The sequence below is a fragment of the Rhipicephalus microplus genome, chromosome 1, assembly GCF_043290135.1.
Source record: "Rhipicephalus microplus isolate Deutch F79 chromosome 1, USDA_Rmic, whole genome shotgun sequence".
In the NCBI taxonomy this organism is placed as follows: domain Eukaryota; kingdom Metazoa; phylum Arthropoda; class Arachnida; order Ixodida; family Ixodidae; genus Rhipicephalus; species Rhipicephalus microplus.
In genome coordinates, this window is record NC_134700.1 from 72,456,537 (window position 1) to 72,477,141 (window position 20,605).

The 20,605-nt window shown below is 44.6% G+C and overlaps 1 protein-coding gene across 7 annotated transcripts in view; it reads left to right on the forward strand.

The window, feature by feature from the left end:
- The first annotated feature begins 3,342 nt into the window (after positions 1-3,342).
- The window catches only part of LOC119178713 (ATPase WRNIP1-like), a 208,895-nt gene continuing 191,632 nt past the window's right edge, over positions 3,343-20,605 (forward strand). For 4 of the 7 annotated variants that reach the window (XM_075877276.1, XM_075877363.1, XM_075877146.1 and 1 more), the window contains exons 1-2: positions 3,838-4,066; positions 7,835-8,050. In XM_075877276.1, the coding sequence (XP_075733391.1) occupies positions 3,965-4,066; positions 7,835-8,050 (318 nt within the window). In that variant the 5' untranslated portion in view covers positions 3,838-3,964. Of the gene's footprint in view, positions 3,428-3,837; positions 4,067-4,115; positions 4,564-7,834; positions 8,051-9,643; positions 10,148-20,605 lie in introns of those variants that run through there. The other 3 variants (XM_075877220.1, XM_075877181.1, XM_075877320.1) reach the window with 3 other exon arrangements.

A 20,605-nucleotide genomic window follows, 5' to 3' on the forward strand; every position in this document is an offset into this window, starting at 1 on the left:
TTAGTGCAGGTAATAACCACGGAGCCGAACCAAGAGATTGAAGTAACTAGAAGAATAAGAATGGGGTGGAGCACATTTGGCAAGCACTTTCATGTTATGACAGGTAGATTGCCACTATCCCTCAAGAAGAAGATATATAACAGCTGTATCTTGCTGGTACTTAGCTATGGAGCAGAAACCTGAAGACTTACAAAGAGGGTTCAGCTTGAATAGAGGATGACGCAGCGAGCAATGGAAAGAAAAATGGTAGGTGTAACTTTAAGAGACAAAAAGAGAGCAGAGTGGATCAGGGAACAAAACGGGGTTAAGCATATCATAGTTGAAATCAAGAAGAGGAAATGGACATGGGCTGGGCATGTAGTGCATAGACAGGACAATTGCTGGTCGTTAAGGGTAACTAACTGGATTCTCAGAGAAGGCATGAGAGTTAGGGGGAGACAGAAGGTTAGGTGGGCAGATGAGATCAAGAAGTTTGTGGGTGTAAAGTGGCCGCAGCAAGCACAGGATCGAGTTAACTGGCGGAACATGGGAGAGGCCTTTGTCCTGCAGTGGACGTAGTCAGGCTGATGATGATAGTGCACAGCACCTCAACTGACGGCTTGAGGCTTTGAGCATTTTTCTGTAATCCATATCACTTGCTGTTGAATTCCCAAGGATTAATAGGGTACAGTGTAGACCTACGCAGACATTTTTGTTTCTTCTTTTTATTGGCTCTTTGAGGCAAAAATGCACATTTACTACACCGTACTTTTGTAACACGTATGTGTCATATCATGAGTTCGGGTAGTTTTGAGCGGCGTCTAATTTTGTTCAAAAAAATGAAGAGAACATAGAGCTAAAAGGCTCTCAGAAAAAGAAGTTTCAAGGTTTATCTCATCAAAATCAGAACCTACAATTTGTATAGGCTTCGTGATAAACTGAGTTAGGCGAAAGTCTTAACAAGCTTTTATAGTAAGGCATGGGCTACCTTATCACTAGCCGAGATAGATAAAGTGACAAAACTGAAGCCTGGAAGTTTAAAATCGCCGAACGTTTATAACTAACACTAAATTTGGCGTAGGTGAGGAGGCGACAAAATTTGTCAGTAGACCATCACATAAGGTCAGGAGGATTTTGCCCGGTCCTTTAGACCCACATGTTTTTGTCCTGCCACTGTTGAGCTTCAGTTATGAACTAAGTAGCCAAGAAGGGCATCTCTTAATCTGTCTATGTTATGAGAGATTAAAATGCATGTGTCGTATCAGTTTAGGTCATCGTGCACAATGAATGCATGGATCCGATGCAAGCAAATCAACGCAATACAGGCATCACACATGAAGCAAGCACTTCAGCTCCTTAGTCAGACATATGATCGCAGCACTTCCAACCATGCCCTGGTCACCTCAATAGCGAGACGTGAAGACTTCGTAGATCATGTGAGTTTTTCGACAAAATTGTAGTGCTTTTGTAATCTAGCTGCTATAGGCAACATTAAAAGAGGCTCTCGTGCAGTGCCAGGATTGCCAGCCTAATGCTGACTGTACTAACATTGTCGTCACAGGTGAAATTAATGAATTAGTGTGGTTTTATGTTGGGTGTTGCATTAATTAAATTGATGGCAACCTGTACAGTATGGCTAGTAATTCAAGTAGTAATGGGTTAGTCATCTTTATCTCATTTGTGAAGAAAGGTTGGATGAAAACAGCTTGTATACCTTTCTCTTATGTTGATGATAATAACCTTTCTACTTGAAAAAGGTTTCTACATGCATACGAAGCTACAATAGTCAGCCCTGTCCATAGCTGTACAAGGTTTGCAAGTCCTACCTGCGAACCTATCGCTGCACTATAACACGCTAAAGAAGAAAAGAAAACCGAAGAGCACCTGCAAGTGGTTTATATGGCAGTCTATTTGCGAACATATTCAACTCATACTTAGTGGAAGTGCAGCAGCACATCGTAGCCGCATGAATTAAGATGTGTGACCCTGGGCATGAGGGAGGTCAAGCTGGTTTGCTTGGTGGTCCAGACACGACTACCTGGTCTAGAGGCACAAGCGACAACATGGCCAACATTCCAGATTTGTTTAAAAGAAATAAGCGGACCATCTCTTCCTCAGAGTGTAAGCATGTAAACATTTTAATATCCAGTGCAAGGGTATAGTTAGCACAGAAGCTTAACGTGGCATGCATAGCACGTACATAAATGACTTTTTGTTAACTTTTTCATATAAGGCGATTAATAATGTGCTGCATGAAAACTGAAAATTGCATACGCAAGTTGTATCGCATTCTTGATTTTAGCAGCGCACTGAAAGATCCTCGTCCCTCAGAGCACTGCTGAAATTAATAACAATAATGTACTGTCTGCGACACAAGTTAACAAGTTTCTCCTAAGCACATATTGGACTGATCTTCCTGAATGCCGCCTCCTTTGATTTCGAATGTTTGATTATCCTCGCAGAATAGGACATTTATACGCTTGTTCAACAATCGATGCACTTTCTTGCCGAGACGTACAAGGACACACAAAACTACAGGCCCGTAAGCGAAAACGATGCAACTGACTGCATCGTTTCCTCCGCCACTGGGTAAGCAATGCTGTTCACGCTATTCATTGAAGCTCTGATGACAGAAAAACGCGCCGCAGTAGACGTGGTACGAGAACAGCGTCACTGGACGCATAGATTTCGCGAACGAAAGGCAAGGATGCCCATTAATTTGACACCAGACCACCGATTTCCTCTCTGTCTACAAAAGAAACACTCTGTCGACAGGCAAGGATGCACATTAATTTGACGCCAGACCACCGATTTCCTCTCGGTCTATCAAAGAAACACTCTGTTGACGTTGCGATGCAGATTTATCACACGGTGTTCGGCGAATGCTGTTGACATGGCACATTGCGATGTAGAATGTACACATGTACTGTACAATATTGTGTGCGATACTGTACGTATGTGTACTGTATGTGTACAATACTGTACACATGTACTGTATTAGGGTAGTCGTAGGATCAAAATGCGCTCCAAACCGAAACCAGGGGCAAACCCGCTGCACCCTCGAGCACAGAACAAACAATCAACTTATTTTCCTTTTAATAATACTTATAAACAAAAAATAATTTATTAGGTTGTTAAATTGAGCAATATATACTAAAATTACAAAATCAGTATACAAAAGATGTATTTTTATACAATGCGTCAATAATGAATTTATGCACTATAAAACACGTTACACACTTGTTTAATGACACTTTTGTAAGTTTATTGTATTATAAAGTAATTATTTGCACATTTGAATAGCTTTACGTTAATTTTTTTAAAGTGACGTCACTTCTGTGCGGCGCAGCAGCCAGTTCTGTATGGGGATGGCTGCTGCGCCGCGCGGTGCACGAGACGCTGCCTATTATTTCACATGCATGTGATTACAAGTGCGCTCTATCGTCGTGTAAGATTTCCGTGTTTTGCATTGAACAGCTAGCAGTGTTTTTGTATACTATTTTGATAATTTATTTCTTCTTCGGCCTATATGAAATGCTTTGTAATATATGTACTGTTACTTGAAATATTGTATGATTGTGTGTAGACTGACTGATTCTCACTTTCTTGGTGATTTGTATGAAATACTTCGAAAGTACATGTCCCCCCAATGTGATGAACGTTTTAGCTTTGTGATTTCATGGAATAAAATGGTATTTAAGGCTTTGCAATTTGCACTGCGACATTTTTTGACCTTGAGCACGGTAATTTTAGTGAATATTTTCAAGAAATGCACAAAAAAATGCACCTATATATTATAAAAGTGCACTTTGAAATCGTTTTCCACAGCACAAACACATTACTCTTCCAAAAACCGCTCAGCACGAATATCTAGGGAAATCTAAGGAATATTTTTCACTTCAGAGAGAGAAAAAGTGGCTCCGCAGGTTGGCAGCACTGGCTGTAACATGTGTGCTGCTGTTTGTGTCATAAGTGCACGTGCGTGATGTTTTCCTCTAGGCAAACACCGCAAAAGCGTCCTAGACAAGATGACAGCGTGGCAAGGAAGCAGATTTACCCTATATTCTCTTCCGGAAGCTCTTCAAAGGTGAGTGCACGTATACTGCTGTTCTTCAAACACCTGTGCGTGCGAGCATGCCCTGTCAGCGCAAGTTTGGCGGTTCCTTCAAAGGTCGGGTGCCCCACTTGAGATGCCGGTCCCGTCTCAAACATATTCGTCAAAGTGAAAGTTGGGACACCATTCAAGTGAATTACTGTCCTGTCTTTGTTGTTGATCTTGTTTTGCGTGCCGTTAGCCCTGACATAGGAGTAAAACTACCTTCGAAAGTGGCAGAGTGAAGGACAACTTCCTTTCTGCAACTTCCGAGAGCATCCGATAATCTTTATCTACCATGTTTATTGCGCGCTCACTGCGTGGTGTCGTAACTCATAAAGTAGCACAGAGTATGTCATTCGGTAAATAAAATCTTTAAATCAAGGCCAGCTGGAGAATCTGTGCCTGAGAATTCGCGAGCTCTACCCTTTTTCGACGCTTTGCATCGCGTACAAGTTTCTGGTGGCCTCTTCATGTTAGCTGACTCAGAAGTAAGCTTCTTCTTCGTGCACTCATATTCCTCATCTCACCGCATAGGGATTGATGTTGTGAATAATATCATTGTTTTGGGACGTTAAATTCCGACAACTGATAATTAAAATAAACCTACCGCCAACATTTGGCGATATTGCCCGCTCAACATACTTCAACAGAAGTGTGTTGAGCGGGTACGCCCGTTGTTCTCGACTATGCGAACGTTGCTTGCAGTTTTGTTCTTGCGTCGCGATCTCCTTTGCCGCTCCGGGTTACTGCTGTCGCTGAAAGGCAAAATGAAATGTTACGCTCAATTATGTTTTCAAATGTACTGATTTGACTGCCTTATTGTGCAAGTCCGTGTGTTCTGCAATGTTTACAACACCAAAGTGCTCAACCTAGTGTATGTTGACCCTGATGCTGGTTTACTCTTTAATTTTAATTTAATTTTAATAAGCCACCAAGAGACGTGTTGGATGAGAAATGTCATTACAAGTTTAGATAAAAAGCGGAAAAAGACCCATTCATGTGGCAAATTAGCTGTACCTGAGCACAGCTCTAGTATGAAACAAAGTGAGCTGTTGTTTTCCCTTCCTGATTTGCGAATATTAAATCATTCTTTTTTCACCTTGGGAAGTACAGAGACACACTCCAACTTCTTCATGCCATATTACTTCAGTGTACTCCACTTAATTATTTGTAATGTACTTGTTAATATCCATTGAATTATAGGCATTCATTTGTTATAAGTTTATGTACTTAGTTCACAAGATGACACTTAACATATATTCTTTGATTATGGCTGGCAGCAACTTTGCTCTTGCAGTGTCATCTATACCAAGTTTTAATGTTAGGGCAAACACAGTCACAAATGTTCAGTTTTTTCTTGAAGCTTATCCTAGCATCTATTAGGAAAAACACAAAGGGCAAGCATTCGAGTACTGGCCTGATACCACCAGAGCAAACGATCATGCAACGCAAACACTGGCTCGTTGTAAGACAAAGACAATGGAAGTGTGGTGTAAGCTCAACTGAAAGGGTCATATGGTTCATCTGATGTCTCGTGTAAGCTATCCATTGTCCCCATTTTTGAATGCTAATCATTGTGGCATTTGTACTCTTGTTAGGCAGGAGTTGTAAAGGTCTTAACCATTCTGATTATACATTTCGCACACTTTTTGAAGAGTGCTGGAAGCACTTCTGCTAGGTCACTTGATATTTCACTTCTGCTAGGTCACTTGATAGAGCTCAATGTTATACAGCCCAGCTGGCAGGTGCGTTCCTCTGGAAAGGAAACATTAGCTAAACATCGCCCTGATGAAGCACTTGAGCCAGAAAACTGAGCCAGCTTTCCTGTCCTTGAGGAAGCTTGGTTTATAAAACTGAAGCTTTTGCCTAAGATGTCACTGAGAGATGGTCTTTCAGTTCATGGGATAGCAAATCCATTCCTGAGATCACAACTCTGCTAGTGCTTTCCTAGCAAACATGAAAATTTTGGGTGATGTACTTTTTCATTGCAACTTCTGTATGTGTAGGAGTATATATGTGTAAATTGTATGTACTTGTGTAAACTGCTATAACTTATGCATTGCAATTATTTGCAATATATACCGATAAACTGTTTGCCAGAAACTCCTAAATGGGTGCTGGTATTGCACCGGGCACTAGTCATTTAGATTAGTGGACCAGCTATTCACCCCAAGATAGAGCGGAGTCGCCGCCCGGTGCCCACTGGCTGAAGGGTGCCTTGTGTGGATTGCTCCCTGCGTCGTCTGCTAGGCACATAAGGCTAGCATATGCGTGCACGTCCTGCTCATCCTCAAATGGTGGTTTGTCCCACTCTGTTAGTGCAAGTTGTACTGCTTGTACATTTTGCTGGCTCAATCTACAGACACCCTTGGCCTTGATCGGCTGTATCTGCACTGCAATAAGATCAGTTCATGCACTTGCCAAGAGTGCTGTATATTATCGTTGTACTGTCCATTCGCTAGTGGTGTAGGTGCTGCTTTATAGTTGGTGCACTTGGCGTCGTCCCAAACATGAGGAATATTAAATATTGCGTGAATGCAGAGTTTCAGCAACTGAGTGATAAATGAAGGTATGCATTGTTGTTAGGGGTTCAGGTCTGTGACAGTGTTGTTTATCGGTTATGCGAGAAGCATTACTTGTGCTTGAGATAATCTCTTATTGTACAGTCCTGGTCCCACATCAACGAAACATTTCTGTCTAGTTAATTCTGACACTTTGGTACTTATATTGTTATTTAAAAAAGAATAGAAAGTGGAATGAAACAGAGGTGATTAAACTTGAGTCGCTGTGCGCAATTTTAACATAGGGCAAAATTTGTACAGACACACCTGTCTGCTTAGATTTGGGTTCGCTTTAAGGAATCCAGATTGTCAAAATTAATCTAGATGGCATGCCTGACACTTATGTCATATAATTTCACGTGATATGTCATCTTTTTTTTTTTTTACACTGCCTTGACCATTTTTGTGGGGTTTTTATAGACTGATGGAAGGAGCAAACATTGTCTGCTTGAAAAAAAAAAAAGACTTTTCTCTCATCAATTAACCAAACCTTTATTTCACCCCTTTCATGGAGATAATCACTCAAAAGAACGTTGGGTGCGGAATTTTTACCTTTTATACCGTTATAGGAAAAAAAAAAGAGAGCACTAAAGCTATCTCAGCCCCATAGTTTTACTACATTCATTTCATGGAAAAATGAGTCACAGGAAATATAGATGCATATTCGTGGTTATTTCAGCTTGTCACCCAAAAATATGAAATTTTTCTTTCTTTCTCTTTTTTTTTCGATTATTAAAGACCAGCAAGCATGAAGCAAAAATAATTAATTTTGTCGCACTACAGCAGGGCATAGTGGGAGACACAAGTGCTACACTTACAAACAAATATGCAAGAAATGTGACATAGCATGAAAATGCACACTGTCGCCAAGTGCTAACATCCCTTTCAATGGAAGGTTGCGTTGCTCTCACAAGTAATATTAACGTTCGGCAAGATTTGTGCATCTCTTCCTTAGACGACATATATATTACGAGTATACTGCAGTCAGTGCATTTTATTAGTCGACAAGCAGCTCACACTGATCACAAAAAGTTGAACTGCATACATTGGTATGCGTGCCGCTGGCTGCCTGTCTATACCAGTGCAGTGATGGTGCTGCAGCCATATCTAGGGGGAATTCATGCAACAAATTTTGATAATCGTGTAATGAAGTTTCTCTTTTTCATTAATTTAATGAATTTGGTGAACTTCTGTTCAGCAAACAACTATTGTCCCTGTCACCCCTGCCGAGCCTTTAGACGAGTCGAAACCAACACCAGAGTTCAAGCCCTTGGCTGAGAAAATGCGGCCCTCTTCCCTGGATGAGTTCATAGGCCAGAGTGGTGTGCTGGGTGACCAAAGCCTTCTGCGGCAGCTCATCACCAGTAACCGCATTCCCTCCATGATTCTCTGGGGACCACCTGGCTGTGGAAAGGTTGGAATCTTGTGGAGCACTAGTAATAGTAGTACTTAATAATGTTAAAGTATATTCGTACAGAAGAAAAAGATCATAGCTGTCTCTTTGTGTTGATGCACACATTCAATGCTCTACTGGGGCTGTGGGAAGATACAGGTTGAAGTAGCCTAAAAAAGGGATGTTGTGAAATTTCTGGTGTCCTTAGGGCCTTCCTTAGGGTCAATAAAAGTGTCCTCACCTTCCTTTAATATTGTTGTTGTTCTTCTTAAAAGGGTGCACAGGTGGCCATGTGACTTTAGGCCAGACGGCACAATTGCCTTTGGTAATACTTTGGCTGATGACCGTGATGATGAATTGTGGCTCAGCTTTTTGTTGGCAATTATCAATCACCTACTAGTTACTCAATTCAAATGGTGTGATGTCCAGTGCAAAGGTGTGGTATCGCATGTCTAGAGACCGGATTTTAGGCAAATGCCTATTTTGTTCCTTTTGTTCCTATCACTTTTATATATGAGCCTGAATTAGAGTTTAGCAAAGCATTTTATAGTGTTCTTATAGTGCCTATCAATGCCTGTTTTGTATATTTCTGTCTGAATTCCTACAAGTGCCTATAAATGCCTATTCCTAATCACTGCCTATGTAAACACTATTGCACCGCAAATCTTGTTTTCGAGTACAGTTTAAAGCCTGTTACTCATGTTGCCAGGCAAAGGTGATCGTTCGGAACTCTACCAGGTGCAACATAATTTTTTAGTAGAGCAAATTTCTCAAAAGCTACTGCTAGCAGCTATGAAATGCGACAAGGCGGCCACCTTATGCCACCGCACTGACATGGCGCTAGTAGTTCGAGGAGGGGCAGGAGGAGATAAAATGCTATGTCTGCAGCCCTAAAAATGAGAGCACATCCCAGCGTATACGGTGGAAAGAAAATAAATCTGGGAAGAGGAGAGGGGAAGAAGGGGACTGTGACTTCCATGGCTGAGGATATGGCGAGTGGCTTTTACAGACGTTCTTTCACTCCAGCGTTCCCCAGGCATTGAAGTGCCTCCTTAAAGACCTGGATCTGTTGGGGAGCAGAGAACAGGAAGTACCTCTGTACAACTACAGGAAGATGAAGCACGAGTGCAAAACAGTAAAGTGCCGTTAGGAAAATCAGAGCACAAGCAAATTTTAAAAAACTCATGCCCAAATGGCTTTTTTTTTTGTAATTTACTTCTTAAAAGGCACTTCACCTGGTCACATAACAATATATAGTTGGACACTGGAAGTTGTTGCATGCACAATGAATGACTTTGTACCACCAGAATTTTTGTTTAATTGTTTAATTATGAGCCACAAAAGCATGATGCGAGGAGGTGTGCTTGATACCTTTTCCACTCGCCCTATGTAGACTTCGCAGGCCAAGTTTTTCCCTGCCCTAGACGCAGCAACTCGGAGCCTTGGAAAATCACGTAACTCGGATACATCAACACGTCATGCGCCCAGAAGGTTACATTCCGATGATATGAAGAAGCCAGGCCGTGTATGCAAACGGTGTTGTGTCGCTTTGGCGTTTTCTATAGTGAGAATACTGCCTGTTTCTGTGGAATGGATCCTCCTATACACGCACGTTTGAAGAGAGTGGCATGAATTGTGTATCTTAAACACGATACATGGCATCGCACTGGAGCTGCTGTAAGGGATGATGCATCAAAAACAGATCAAGTGTCCCTTCTCTTCGACCCGTGAGTTTTTGCGCTGTTACCGCCCATAATGTATCACTAACTAGCCCAACTATCAGTCTTCCTTCAGATCAAGGTGTGCCAGGGGTGGTGCCATCACGACGCGACAATGGCCGGAACACGAACGCAAACGAAATGGAGGCAGCTTAGTGTGGAATCTCACCCGTTTCTAAGCAATAAATAAATAAAATAATAAACATGCAAACAGATTCTGTTTACGTGTTTTAATATTTCTATCAACTTTCACTCTTTTATTCAAACAACGAATTGCACAAGTTACATGTCTCCTTGAATAATTCTCACAGTGTCATGTACTACTGTGACGTGCGCAGGACGATTCATTGTTGCATGTCACCTCCTCCATGTTGGTTGGTGCGCACCTGTGAGATAATGGGTAAGCAGTGTTCCGTCTGACCTCTCACCTCATTCCGGGTAGCGTAGTGTTGGAAATGATGGCAGACATGATCGTGAATGCTCAGTGCATGCATTCCAGGTCTGCTCGATATGCTCAAACTTGGTGAGGGGCCCTTCAAGGTGTTCACACACGGAGGAGAAATTGAACGTGCATGATTAAACTCCGCTATTACAAGGCCAAGAGACCCTTCTGACCTTTTAGCAGTCTAGCCACTTGGCCTTGTGCTGGTATTCTCTGCCGTGCCGAGAAAAGAGTCGGTACCGTGCTTATTCGACGGTGGACACATACGTATATAACGATGCTGAAAAACAAAAGGAGAGACCATGATCTGTAAACCTGGCCTGAAAAAGGACAGTTGCATGGCTATTCTAAACCATTGGTGTCTTTGCACCATTGTAAACTAACATTATATTTTTGCTTTGCTGTCGTAGAAACAGGTCGCACACGTCTCTTCAAAAATTCAAATTTTTGTAAAAAATTTACTGTGCCTATATGAACAATTTCGGGGACCTCAAACTGCATTTTGCTTGTCTATTTTTGGTGCCTTAAACCTGATTTTTTTAGTACCTAAAATTCTGGCCTCTAGTTATGTCTGTTAATGTGACTGCTTGCCCAAGATGATGTCTTTACGGGGTTTTCCCAAAGCAGTTTCAAGCACTGGCATGTCTTTGTGGCAAAACTCGTCACTGCTGCAAAAAATACTTGTGTTTGACTCCAGTTTGCATTGTGGTTTTTGTGTATTGGAAATTTTATTGTGGTCATCAGGGTATTTGCACTGCATGCCACAACCAGTGCCTGATGAGGCACTTAAAATTTTTGGCGTAATAAGAGACATTGCCAAAGCACAATTATGTTAGAATAAATAGCTGATTGTAGACAATCTTTTCATTACAATAATAAACATGCACATAGATTCAGAGAAATATGTGATGTCTTTATGCAATCATATTATGAGGCGGGTTCAGCAGCTAAGCGAAACGTATTGGGGGTATCTTTTCAGAAAGGGATTAGGCTGTTAAACAAGACCAAGCACTCCGCTCATGAAAGAGGTTCTCGGTGAGACATATGTTCTTTTTGGTTGAGAAGAACTGGTGGCTTGTAAAATTGAGAACACAGTGCAGTTACAGACGACACAACAGCAGTGGAGTTTCTAGCCGTGATGCAGTACTCAGTGGCCATCATTGTCATCTGTATCTACAGCTTGTTCACCCACTTGTACAGGAGCTTTGATGCTGCCTAAAAAAGTGAAGTTCTATCTGGAGTGATTAGCTGCAAACATTAACAATACAGTGATTATTTCTTATGACTCTGGAATGTAGAGTTGATACAGCACTTGGCTGTATCATGGGGGTTTATCAAGGAGTGCAGTGGCTACAACGATTGTAGCAACAGCAGGCAGGGTGTAGCCAGAGAGCAAACTGTTCGTGTGAACCAGCTGATGGTAGTGCGCTTTTTTACGAGCTGATCTTCCTCACATAATGATCATCATTGTCAGTTTATTTATGTCAACTGCAGTTTGAAGGCCCCTTTCCAATGATCTCCCCTCAGCCTGTCCAGCATCGGCCGATTCTGTTTTAATTTTATTCTGCAGTATTTGAATGTCTATATATGTAGGTTTCATTTCCGAAGTTGACTTTTTTATGACCTGTCATGGTAGGTCTTTTAACTGAATAAGGGCACGCACACAGACGCGAACACTGAAACAGGAAGTTGTTTTCGTGTTTATGTCTATGTGCACACCTTTATTCAGTTAAAAAATGAACCAATTCCAACTACCCCAATTATCCATGCTACTGCCATGGCAGCTTAACTGCGGTTTCATGGCTACTTCATTGCACGAGTAATCTCGAAAATGAAGGTTCAGCGCTCTGCCATGGTTACATAAGTTCGAAATGGGGCAAAGAGTCTCATGAACCTAAATTTTCTGCACGCTATATAACTTAAGATGAAGATTAATTTTGTTTTCTCCCCTTGCTGTGTGCTCCATAGTGCCATAGTTTAGGCACATCCAGTTTTGTACAATAACCTAAAGAGGATACTGTCGCTGCGATTGTTGTACCACAATAGAAATCATTGAAAGTACAGGCTTCAAACTGGGTAGATTTATCTAGCAAACTGCCTACGCATCTTTTTCTACAGTTTCAGTTTTGTTCTTCACGCAGCGTAGGCTGTATGGTGTGATACAAAGCACTCGGGCAAATAGGATGAAGAGCGCTAGGTTTCTTGGTTTGCTGTTGTATTGAAGTTTTACAACTAGTATGTATTTGACAATTTTAGCAAATCGTCGTGCATTCACTGCTGCGCGTAGACGTAGCATCCTTAGATGTAGCTGGATATTTTATAGAGCTCACATCTTTTTATAAGCGCATCTTGCGGAAATTAATTGAGATAGATTGGCTAACTAGATGCACCATCACGCTTTTCTGACTTTACTTCACAGCAAAGCGAGGGATGCATTAGGGGCAGACCACATGGATAGACACACAAGACATTGCAACAGACGATGTGTTAGGTGTTTCAAACATAATACTGTACTATCATTTCTATAAATAGGTAATACATACTTGTGAAGAAAAGCAAGCACGTTTGTTTTGAAGTGTTATGAAAAGTAATTTATTGTAACCTCATGCCAAACCTAGAACACGATGACAGAGCAGTGCATACCTTGGTTGTTGAGTTTGTCCAGGTTTCACTTCCATCTCATAGTTAAAGAAACTTCTTACACGGCTGAGACAGCTGCGCATATTGCGCATTTCTGATACATCTTCGTTTCTTTGCGCCAAAACAGCCCCGATAGTTAGAATTTTGATGCCAACGTCAGCTTCAGGGGAGAAAAAAGGCCACGTTGACTAATAAGAAGCGAACGGGCATAATCCTTTCTTTTTTACTCTACACCTTTCTGATGACAAATGCTCCCATGGTGGTGCCATAATCTCCTCTAAACTATTGTAAATATGTGTGACCCATCAAAAATGTGCTGCTGTGCACCAAGCATGCTGCTTCTACTATCTAGGCTGTGTGTTTTCATGCCACTTTTGCTAGCAAAAACCACAGAGTCGGTAGGCAAGCGTAGTGGCGTTGACTGTCAGGTTCTTTGTTGTGCGTAGTACGTTCCTCTAGTAACTGCGGTTTTCATGTCAACACTCCTGCGTGCGGTCACCTATGTGTGCGCATTTGCCATGAGCGAGTATGACTGTAAACGAGGAGTGATTTTCCTGTATTCGACGCGTCTCCTGGATGCTCTGGCGCGAGAACATGGGTTTTCAAAATGGGTTCCGTGAGCGATAGAATGTGTGCAGCCCATTCCTGGTTTACGCCCATTAGCTACTAATTTATTTAGACAAACAAGTTCTCATTGTATTTTGCATTTTAAAAAGGCCATCGCACGCGAAACCCGCACATTAGTGTCTGGAGGTAGAGGGGAATACTTGGTTATTTGCGAAGCCGTGGTGACAGAACGCGCGTTCAAACCATTTTAAACGATTTTAATGGGTACGTCGGAGCGCGACTCGTGATGTGTCGGAAATCACGTGGCACAGATGAATAATGATTTGCCACTGCTTTGTTTTGTAATAGAAACTTGCGACAAGCACCACTTTAAGAGGCGTCGTTGCGTGCCGGCTCTTACACGAGCTTTTAGGCTTTGCTTCACGTTCGTTCAGTCGGCGGCTGTTCCACATTGTGAAAGGCAAACTTCATTTTCTTTCTTTTCTTTTTGCAATAAAACCGTCCTCTATGCATTCGGCGGTTCATTTGCATGGACACGAATTTCTTACCTGCGCTACGTGAGTCGTGGAGCGGCGCGCCCCCACATTGCCAAAATTGGTGCCCCCACATTGCCAAAATTTGTCTTTTCGAGCTCCCAGAACGACATAATAAATGCCACTAACTGGTACGAAGCAAGGTTATTCTGCTCCCAAATTAAAATTTTTGTGCTCCCAAAACGTCAAATTTTTGTGCTCCAAAAACGTCTAATTAAACGGAAAAGAATGAAGCAAGTTTTAAATAAAGGTAGCCACATATTACTTTGTTTTATGCTATGAAAACAAGCGTCTTCAATTTCAAGAACGTAATCCATTCGGAGCAGATTCACAGCTTGTACCTCCCATCATTCCCGTGGTAATGCAAGTGCTACTGAAGGGAGCCCGCAATAACAGTAGCGCTGAATTCCCATCTAGGCATTATATTATGAAACCCTATGGGAAAAGGTTTGGTTTTGCTACTGGCCTTCCCAAAACTTTGGTGTATTTGTAGCGCCTCAATGCACCGCTCGTCAAGGAAGAAGAAGTTGGCATTTGGGCCGCGCGGTGGGAGCAGCGCGATAAAAAAAAAATCAGTTTGAAAACTGAACGCTGTCAGGGCTGGATCTTTCCCGTGTCAGCTCCGACAGTTAATAGTGACCCGATAAAGAACACGCAGCCTTGATCATCCCGCATGGATCCCGCCGGCTCTGCCACCAATTCTACCGGTCCTGACGCCTAAGAAGACGCCAGACCTAGCGGTGCTGCAGTCGCTGCGATTCAACATGTCAACCTGCCACCATTTTGGCCCAACAGCCCCAGCACATGGTTTCTGCAGGTCGAGGCGCACTTCCGTCTACGGCAAATCACCAGCCAACAGACCAGGTACTGGCATCCGGTATCCTGCTTACCTCTGGACGTAGCCAACGACTTAGCTGATATTTTAGCGTCGCCGCACCCGAGCCATCCCTATGACACGTTGAAGGCAGCTGTTATTTCCCGCAAGTCTGAGTCTGAACACAGCAGACTCCAACAGCTCATCACGGCTACAGAGCTCGGTGACTGTCACCCTATACAGCTCCTGCGACGCATGCGCCAGCTCCTTGGTGGCCCCTCCGCCCCTCAAGAGGAGAAGCTGTTACGTGAGTTGTTCCTCCAGCGCTTACCTCAGAGCATGGTCCCGGGCCTCGTAGCTACAGGAGATGTCCCAGTAGACACACTCGCTGAAATGGCTGACCGAGTGGCGGACTACTCGCGGGCACATAGCCTCAACGCCGTTACCACACCGCCACCGGCCACCGCTGCAGACCCGGCGCTCGCGAGCATCGAGAATCATTTGGACGCCCTTCTCAGGCGCCTCGATGACTTTGTACCTGGGCATCGTCGACCGTCATCCAGGTTTCAGATACGCAGTCGCTCCTCGACGCCCATACGTTCTCCGAAACTTTGGCCACCCAACGCGCCGCGGGACGTTTCATCCTCAACCGTGTGCTGGTACCACAGCCGATTCGGTGCCTCTGCTCGCAAGTGCACTCGCATGTGATCCTGGTCGGGAAATGCGACAACCGGCCACTGACGGCGGCAAGTGGTACTGGTCGAAAGTCATGCCGCCATTTCTATGTGTCTGATAAGATCACTGGCGCTTGCTTCCTAGTCCACACAGGAGCCCAGGTTAGAGTCATCCCGGCCTCGTGTGCAGATCGTCGTCGCAATGAACAGACCTGCCCACTCCAAGCGATCAACAATTCCGCCTTTCGCATATACGGCCAACGCTCTCTTACACTTGACCTTGGACTACGCCCTATGTTCCGCTGGATTTTCATCCTCGCTGACGTCTCGCAAGCTGTTCTTAGAGCTGACTTCCTCAGTTTTTGCAACCTTGCTGTAGACATGCATGCTCATCGCCTCATTGATCTCAACACCCGCCTCTCCATCAACAGTGTACTCTGTTCTTTCTCGCCAACGGGACTGCGAGCTCTCACACCTGCTTCGCCGAATGCAAAAATACTCGACGACTTTCCCAGCATCACGAAGCCGCACACCAGAGAGTCACCAGTGAAGCATTCTATCACTCACCACATTGTGACCTCTGGACCTCCCGTTTTTACACAACGCCGTCGACTATCTGGAGAACGCCTCGCCATCGCCCGCTGTGAGTTTGAGCACAAGCTTGAACTCGGCATTGTGCGGCCTTCCACCAGCAACTGGGCGTCGCCACTCCACATGGTGCCGAAGAAAGATCCTAGCGACAGGAGACCATGTGGGAATTACCGCAATCTCAATGCCCACACCTTACCAGACCGCTATCTACTTCTTCACATACAGGATTTCACATCAAATTTGGCTGGGTGCACAATCTTCTCTAAGATTGACTTAGTGAAGGCTTACCACCAGATTCCTGTAGAACCCGCCGACATTCCGAAGACGGCCATCACCACCCCATTCGGTCTGTTTGAATATGTGAGGATGCCTTTTGGATTGCGCAACTCTGCACAGACCTTTCAGCGCACTATCAACGAGGTCACGCGAGGTCTCGATTTCGTATTTGCCTACCTTGATGACCTCCTTGTAGCAAGCTCATCCGGCCCTGAGCATGAAGCCCACCTGTGCACCCTTTTCCACCGCCTGGATGATTACGGCCTCGTAATTAATCCCAATAAGTGCCTCTTCGGCATCGCTACAATAGAGTTCCTAGGCCACCTTGTCACTCCAAAGGGTATCCAATCACTCGCCAGCAAAGTGAAGGCTATTCAAGACTTTCCACCCCCGACTTCACTGAAGAGACTCCGAGAATTTCTGGGCCTACTAAACTTTCATCGCCGCTTTCTTCCAAAGTACGCCACATTCCTAAAGCCCTTGACCGACCTATTGGCTAAAAAGAAATACCCAGCTGCGCCACTGGAGTGGCCCAAGGACGCTGCATCTGCCTTCGGCACTGCCAAGAAGGCTCTGGCAGACGCTACCATGCTCATACATCCCGTCCCTGATGCCCCAATTCGTCTCATCACCGATGCATCAAGCGTGGCAGTTGGCGCCGTTCTCGACCAGCACGTATCGGGTTGGCAGCCCCTTGGGTTTTCCTCGCAAAAACTGAAGTCACCAGAGACAAAATACAGTACATTTGCCCGAGAACTCCTGCGGTATACCTCGCCATCAAACATTTTCGTCATTTATTGGAGAGCCGGGACTTTTACGTCGTTACAGACCACAAGCCCCTGAGGTTTGCCTTCTATCGCAATCACAGCAATTATACTGCACGGGAAATCCGTCAACTATGCTTTATTTCCGAGTTCACTGTGGATCTCAGACACGTAGATGGGCTGGAAAATGCTGCTGCTGATGCACTATCCCGCATCGATGCCTTGTCGACCCAGCCACCACTAGACATGGAAGAGCTAGCAGCTGCCCAAAGCAACGATCCTGAGCTGCATCGTCTTCGCTCTTCATCCACGTCTCTATCGTTCACGGAGTGCCCACTTCCATTTTCTACTTCATTAATAACGTGCGAAACGTCTACTGGTGTCCCTCGGCCCTTCGTGCCTTCAGCTTTTCGTCGTGCAATTTTTGATCAATTGCACAGCACGAGCCATCCTGGTATTCGTGCGACACAGAAGCTAGTCACATCTCGTTTCCTTTGGCCAAGCATCAATGCTGATGTCTGACGCTGGGCGCGAACCTGCCTTGAGTGCCAGCGCGTTAAAGTTCACCGTCACACTGTCACGGCAACATCCCGGTTTGGGCCCCCAGACGCAAGGTTTTCTCTCGTCCATCTTGACATCGTCGGTCCTCTTCCGTTATCGCAAGGAGCCTGTTACCTGCTGACATGTGTGGATCGCTTCACCAGATGGCCGGAAGCGTTTCCCATTTCCGACATTACAGCACCAACAGTTGCCAAGGCTTTCACAAACGCCTGGGTGTCGCTCTTTGGATGCCCTTCTGTCGTCACCACTGATCGCGGTCGTCAGTTTCAATCGGCCCTTTTCACCGCACTTACCAATATCCTGGGCATTCGACACATCCAGACAACTGCCTACCATCCTTCCGCCAATGGCATGGTCGAACGGCTTCATCGACAACTGAAAGCTGCCTTCACTGCTCACCAGCCAAGGGAACGTTGGCTCGACCACCTCCCCTTCGTACTTCTGGGCATCCAATCATCATTGAAAGTGGATCTCGGCTGCTCATCAGCCGAACTAGTCTATGGCGTTTCCCTGCGTCTTCCAGGAGAATTCTTCGAGCCATCATCGCCACCTTCCACTCACGATGCCTCCACGTACATTCGAGAGCTGCGCACCATGTTTCGGGACCTTGCTCCTGTGATTCCTGCTGACCGACACCCCCGGTCTGTCTTCGTCAGTCAGGATCTGCATGACTGCAGTCGCGTCTTCGTTCGGCGTGACCAAATACGGCCACCACTAACACCAGCCTATGATGGCCCATTCCGCGTACTCCATCGTACACCTAAGACGTTCGCGCTGGGCATCAATGGCCGTGAAGACGTGGCTGCTGATCGACTGAAACCTGCGTATATCGCCGCTCTCGCGGCTGCGGGGTTTCAATCTAAAATTTGGATGCCAACATCCAAGCATGTCCACTGGGTGACTCCTCTGGTGATTTTTGCGGCTCTCGCTCTACGGGGGGGAGCCCTGTAGCGTCTCAATGCACCGCTCGTCAAGGAAGAAGAAGTTGGCATTTCGGCCGCGCAGCGGGTGCAGCGCGATAATAAATAAAATCGGTTCGAAAACTGAATGCTGTCAGGGCTGGATCTTTCCCGTGTTAGCTCCGACATATTAAAACTACATGACGAAACTGTTTCGTAATAATGAGAAGAATAGTACTCAACTTGTGTTTCAATGGAGGAGAGCAAGAAAATTAGTAGCGGCACAACTCGCAATAAACACACCTTGTGTTCTGTATGTCCATTAAGCTGCATATCATGCTTCATGGACGTAGATGAACGTTATTTCAGGGAGTTGGATGGAACAGCTGTGCCATTTGCGCCATTGTGTGCCTAATTGTTTGCCTGCGTCATTCAGCGCCAGTTCACCCATGTTGTGCAAAACTCGTTTGTCTGTGCCGTACTGCGCCGCAGCACCCGAGCTTAGTCCTAAGATGTGACAGCTCCTTGCTTGTAAACATGGCTGGCTAAAACATATACTTTTTGGTTTTATCGAATTGGTTATAGTTCAGGCTTTTTCAAGGCTGTGAACGCTCCAGCAGCAGCTGTGAACGTTGATTCTCGTGGCGCCGTCATGATCGCTATGTGCGCGTGCTACCACGGCAGGCGTCAGCGCGAATTGCTCGTGAACCTTATGTGCTGCACCCTCAATGTAAAGAGACTTCGAAAGCAGCATCTCTTCCTGGAGCGGCCATATTTTTTACATCAGTGTTTACACTAGTATAGTTATGTGTTATCGGATCTGAAAAGCTTGACTGCCAGCCTTACAATTTGTTTCTATCACATTCATTGCTTTGCCCTTGCGGTGAAGCTTTTTTTAATGTATAATCTGATGGCACTGTTTGGGAAACGGAAAAAAAGGATTACGGTAACAGTGCTCAAAAGAAGTTAGATTGATGTTCGATCTCCGGGACAGTCGGGCAAAGACAAGTGTGCAGGACTGGTCACCGAGTGCATGAGCGTAATCTTGTTCATTTGGCTGCTGTGCTCCATTATATGCACTTATCGACTTGGCATTTGATGCTCGCATGTGCAGGTTAAACAAAATTGGTGGCTGTACATAGCTAAAAAAATTTACATTTGCACCGCAAGGGCATAGCAATGAAGGGGATAGCAACAAATTATGATGTATGAAGTCAGGCCGGAAGTTAACTCTTTTGAATATAATCTAACGTAACTGTAACGCTGGTGTAAGTTAATATGGTCGCTTCAAGGAGAGCAACACTTTTCGCAGAGTGTAGTACGTAGAAGTGTATGCGAGCTGCCCGCTTATGTCTGCCAATCGTGACCACGCTCTTAGAAGAAAATTTCATAAATGCTGCTCAAGAGACACCCTCCCCCATCCCTCACTTCTTTTCATGCTTTTTCAAGATAAGCGGAGCACTTCACTTCTGCTTCGATGGCAAGCCTCTGTAAAAGACTTATGACATCTACGCCTAAAAACTTGTCGAGAATGTCCTTATAATTCCCATAGCAATGATAAGGCTATTGCACAATTTAGCCAACTGTTTGAGAACTGCATCTTTGGACAAATGTTGCTTTTTGCAAGTGCTGTGTAGCGGAGCCACATTTGCTCTGAATGTTCTGACTGCTCTAAAATTGCTCGGAAAGGCCCTTCTGCCTGCTTCAGAAACACCTTTCTGGCTACTCGAAGCCTGCTTGCTCTGAAACGCACTTTTGCCTGCTCCCCAGGACTGCTCCAAAATACATGTATTCTGTTTCAGCCCCGTTGTTTGCTGGAAGCCCTTGGCTAAAAATACCCACGTGACTTGCCTGGTGGGCATCATGTTTACCATTGTGCCCACATCAGGCAGAGGAACAAAGAGTGAGCTCATATAAATCCCAGAGGAAAAGAAATTAAAGAAATACTTTACCTCCCATTTTCATACCCAGCTTGAAGCCTCTTGAGTGAGACCTGAGAGGGAGAGACTCTTTATTAGGAAAACTGCTTTTTGTAGGTGTCCATATATCGCTGACATGCTAGTGAGTTATGTTTACTTTTTATCCAGGATGGGAAAA